Genomic DNA, 5058 nt, shown 5'->3' with positions numbered 1-5058 from the left:
GAGGAGGACGTATCTGATATACTGGAAAGGAAAGCCTCATCCTGGGAACAGATGCAGCAGAGACAAAGGAACTGAGAAAAGGGAATGGCATTTTTACAGGTGACAGGCTGGGAAGAAGTATAATCAAGATAGCTGTAATAGTCAGTAGACAGAGATAGAGACAGAGATTGAGGAAGGGAATAGCGGTGTCAGAAATGGACCAAGTGAATTTAAGGGCAGGGTTGAAGTTGGAGGCAAAGTTGATGAAATTGACAGGTTCAGCACAGATGCATGAGGCAGCACTGATGCATTTGTCAAATGTAGTGCAGAAAGAGTTGGAGAGCGTTACCAGTGAAGACTTGGAACATGCCTGTTCCACATCACCAACGAAAAGGCATGCATAGCTGGGGTTCATTGCTACTCCTTGGGTTTGGAGAAAGTGGAGGAGTCAAAAGAGTAACTGCTGAGTGTGAGGACCAATTCTGCCAGACAGAGGAGGGTGGTGGTGGAGAAAAACAAGTTAGGTCTATTGTCAAGAAAGAAGCGGAGAGCTCTAAGGCCTTCTTGAAGAGAGATAGAAGTATACAGGAACTGGACATCTATGGTGACCAGTGCTAGACAATTGAAGGTTGCTGAAGAGATTGAGAGCATATGAAGTTGCACCGATGTCGGTGGGAAGGAACTCAACCAATGGGGATAAATCTGATAAATGTTGTTGTCTTTACACAGACTCAGCTGTATGTGACTCTGTATTCATTAATATGGTTGACTGCTTTTGCCTCTTTGGTTCAGAGGTGATTAGGAATGGACAGTGAATGCTGGCATTTTCAGTAACATCTAAATGTGAGAGAATACACACACAACAATAACAATTAGCTGACATAGGTTCTGGTTTTGATGCCCTCCAAACAAAATAGCGTGTGGATTCAGCATTAAAGATCCCACTCAAGTACGGACACCCCACCCAGCAGAACTCATTAATTGCAACTTTAGTGTTCAGTTCTCAAATTTTAAAGCAGTATATCTCAGATTATTTTAGGAAAAATTGGTGTGAAATTACACCATATTTTGTGGGAATGTTGCACTCTGAGGAAACAGTTCTAGGACCTGTCAACAGCCTTTGTTGAGCTGGTTGATCTCAATTAGCAGCTACAACAATGTGCATTTATATAAAGACAGGATGCATGCATTTATACAGTGCCTTTCATGACCATATTCCTTCCCAAAATGCTTCAGATCCAATGATGTATATTTGAAATGTAGTCATTATTGCAATGTAGGAAATGTGGCAGCCAACTTAGGCTGGGAGCGCCTCCAAAAACAGCAATGTGCTAATCATCAAATAATTGTTTTTTAAAGTGATTTTTGTTTGAGCGATAAATATTGACTGGATACCAGAGAACATTTTGCTTCCTTTCTTCAAAATTGTGTATTGGGATTATACGTATTATACGTTTTATTTGAGGGCTAGTGGGTCCTTGTTTAAAATGTCATCAGAAGGCCATTCAGCAATGCAGTACTTTCCCCACGCAGCACAAGAAACATCTAGACTTCTCCACTCAAAGTCTTCAAGTGGGAAACAACCCTATAATTTTCTGGTCATGGATTGCTACACAAAGGCTGACACCCCAGCAGCACCTTTAATATAGAAAAATAATCCAAGCTATCTACCCATAAAGCAGAGTAAAATAGAATACAAATACTAAGTCATAGTAGAGAAACTTAGATAGGAGACATGGACTTTAGCAAAGGATTGATTGATTGATTGATCAATTGAACTATTGATTGATTGATTGATTGATTGACATAAAGTGTAGAATCAGCCCTTCCAGCTCTTCAGGCCATGCCGCCCAGCAATCTCTTAGTTTAATCCTATCCTAATCATGGGACAATTTACAATAACCAATTAACCTACCAAGCTGGTCCTGGAGACTGGAGCACCCAGAGGAAACCCATAAGGTCACAGGGAGAAAGTACAGATCCCTTACAGGCAGTGGCAGGATTTGAACCAGTCACTGGTACTGTAAAGCCTTGTGAAACCATGTTCTGTAGGGAGGGAATACCACTGTACAAGGCTAGGTAGCAGCAGACAGAGATACTGAGGGAATGGGAAAATTTATATGTAAAAGGAGTGACATTTCATTTTCCAGAATTCTTGCAGTAGTTTTAACATTTAGTTACAATGTGAAATGACGAATATTGGATTACATGCCATTAAGCAACCTCCCTTACCCTGTACTATCAGCAAATCTAAAATTAGTCCCCAGTATTTATGAGCAAAGGATAATGGATAAGAGATTAACAGCTTCTAACTGATGCTTCTTTCAGAAAGTGTAGCTGAATGGGTAGCTGACAGTGGCAGATTGATCGTAATGCCCATGAAGTGCCTGTGCTCACTGTTCACTGATGAATAATAATCATTCAGAATTCTGGAAGTGTGTTTGGTTACACTTCCAGCATCACTCTGACCTTAGAGATTATGTTTTTGATCTATCAGGCTGACCAATATCAGAAGTCTAATAATTTCCAAGCTCCAGATTGCAGGGAAATATTTAACAAGAATCATTAGATACCAGTCAGGAACAGTGTAGAGAGCAGATGTTTCTGTCCATTTCTGATCTGCATCAAATTAGTTAATGCAGAATAGGCATGGGAATGTTTGCTGGGACACTTGTGTATATTTCACATTCACACAAGAGGTACGAAATGGACATTAGGCTGCAGAATGGAATCAAATGGCAACCTCTATTTCAGAGAGATTGGTGCCTAAGCCATCAGAGGGGGTATTAAGTTCCACATCCAACTATAGGTATGGTTATGTCCTATCCGTGTGCAATATTTATTCTATGACTCTGATAGTCAGAAGGAAGCATGTGTTATCAAAGATTAAGTCATCAGCTTACTGAATTTATACAAGTCTTTCTCCCTCCAGGATCTGCGGGATGTTGGAGACTGGCGGAAGAACATTGAGGAGAAGGCTGGAATGGAAGGCAGAAAGAAGATGTTTGAGGGTGCTGAATAAAACATGTCTCTATAAAAACCAAATACTGCATTACATCTAATGTTTGTAATAAAATGTGTGTAGGTCAGTCTTGTTTTCATCGGTATTAGAAATATTTTGTGCTGATTTAGTTAATTTCATTTAGAATAAATGAATAATATAACAGTTGCAATGAAGAGGTCAGGATGCATTTGAGCTTAATCCATCTTCTTACTGCTTGACATCAGGCCACAATCTATTGTAGCAAGAAATGAGCGTTATTTAGACTTGTCTTTGCCCACTTGATATGTTGAATCACAAGTTGCTAAAGGAACAATATGGTAGTGAATGAAAGGGGGAACTAAGACTTGGACAACCAACAGGAATTCTGCAGATGCTGGAAATTCAAGCAACACATATGAAAGTTGCTGGTGAACGCAGCAGGCCAGGCAGCATCTCTAGGAAGAGGTACAGTCGATGTTTCAGGTAAAACAGCAGGGCATCTCCCTAACCAACCAGAATGAAGTCTAATCAATAAAACAGGGACTGAGAGAGGAACGTACATTTGAGCATATGAATTCATTGTCAAATTATACAAAAGAGGAATAAAGAGAAAAGGGAAGGAAGATAGGTAGAAAGAGAGATAAAAAGTAGACAAAGGGAAGGGTAAAGAAAGGATTTTTAATTTTACATTCTTTAAAAATCTCCAACAATAACAGTGATTAGCTATATCCATTTGGATTACTACCATTAGTCATGAACCTGCCATCAAATGAATTTACTGTCTCATTTCCATTTAAATAACAGCATACACTATAACCTCAGCTTAATTTTGACAGTAAATTATGGCCCATTATGTGTCAGCATGCTGCCCTAGTACATGTTAAGTGTACTTTGGAATTACAGAAATGTACGTAATAACTTTGTAGCATCACCTATAAGAGCTTTTATTTTATGGTCTGTGTACTCCAGATTGAAAGCTACAGTGTAAATAAATTCTTGAAAACAGGGTTGACTTTTTTCAATCATGAGTATTCTGAGGCTTCATTTGGTCACCTTTGCTATGTGTCGAATGCTCATACGTATGTAGTGATCACCATTCCTATGCAGTGTTCTTGTTTCTAGTAGGTGGGAGGGGTGTAAAATGAAGATGAGTTGGATACTGTAAATGGCTCTGTTTACCAAAGCAGGGAGAGTAATGACACTACAGCCTAATGTTTCACAACTTCAGCTGAAGTGCTGCATGCAGTAACCCACCAACAATATTAGGATTATTTCCCATCTGCAATCATAGGTTTCACAAAAGGAAGAAGATTGGTAAATGGAAGAAAGTCCTGGAGTTTGCCTATGGTGGATAAAAACAAAATGCTGAGTGCATTTGGATATGAGTAAACAGTAGATATTTTTTCACATGGTGGAAATCCAGAGCAACAAACACAAAATGCTAGAAGAAGTCAGCAGGTCAGGCAGCATCTATGGAGAGTCCTAATGAAGGGTCTCGACCTGAAACGTCGTTTGTTTATTCCTCTCCATAGATGTTGCCCGAACTGCTGAGTTCCTCCAGCATTTTGTGGTTATGAATAATAAAAATATTAGCATGATTTAGAAGGATAAGGTTCTGCAAACTGTCCCAATTACATTAGGTAAAAAAAGTTGTCTGGACATTCACGAAATATCTGCTCAAAGTGTAACCACAATTGTACTGCATGTTTAGTGCAAGCAACAAAAAATGAATTTCTACCTCACAGTAACTTTCACAATCTCAGGATGTCCTGTAGCTCTCAGACTTCATACTAATGGTGCAGTTTTAAGTTTTGATACTGCAGAGTGTCCTCCATGCTCTGATAAGTGGACCTATAGCCACCGTGAGTTGGTTCATTTGCCATTTGTGCAGCAGAGTTCTCTCCCATCAACAGCAATCAATGACTGATTTTGTCACATCTCCTTTGATCTATCAAAGATATGGAATGATCTTCCATTGTTACAGTGTGGGGAAGCATGGCATTCAGTCTTCACACAGTAAGTACCATGAATAGCAAGGGCATTAATATAAAGCAGTAGTTCCCAAAGTGGGCGGTATCACCCCCGGGGGTGGTGGG

The 5058-nt window shown here is 39.6% G+C and overlaps 1 protein-coding gene across 1 annotated transcript in view; it reads left to right on the top strand.

Moving 5' to 3' along the window:
* Nucleotides 1-3968, top strand: part of tnni2a.1 (troponin I type 2a (skeletal, fast), tandem duplicate 1) — a 9576-nt gene extending 5608 nt beyond the window's left edge. Inside the window, exon 5 of the mRNA XM_072273145.1 lies at nucleotides 2912-3968. Coding sequence (XP_072129246.1) covers nucleotides 2912-3001 — 90 coding nt within the window. The 3' untranslated portion in view covers nucleotides 3002-3968. The remainder of the gene's footprint in view (nucleotides 1-2911) is intronic.
* Nucleotides 3969-5058: the final 1090 nt, after the last annotated feature.

This window comes from Mobula birostris, chromosome 11 (assembly GCF_030028105.1).
Source record: "Mobula birostris isolate sMobBir1 chromosome 11, sMobBir1.hap1, whole genome shotgun sequence".
NCBI lineage: Eukaryota > Metazoa > Chordata > Chondrichthyes > Myliobatiformes > Myliobatidae > Mobula > Mobula birostris.
This window is presented reverse-complemented; position numbering and strand designations above follow the sequence as displayed.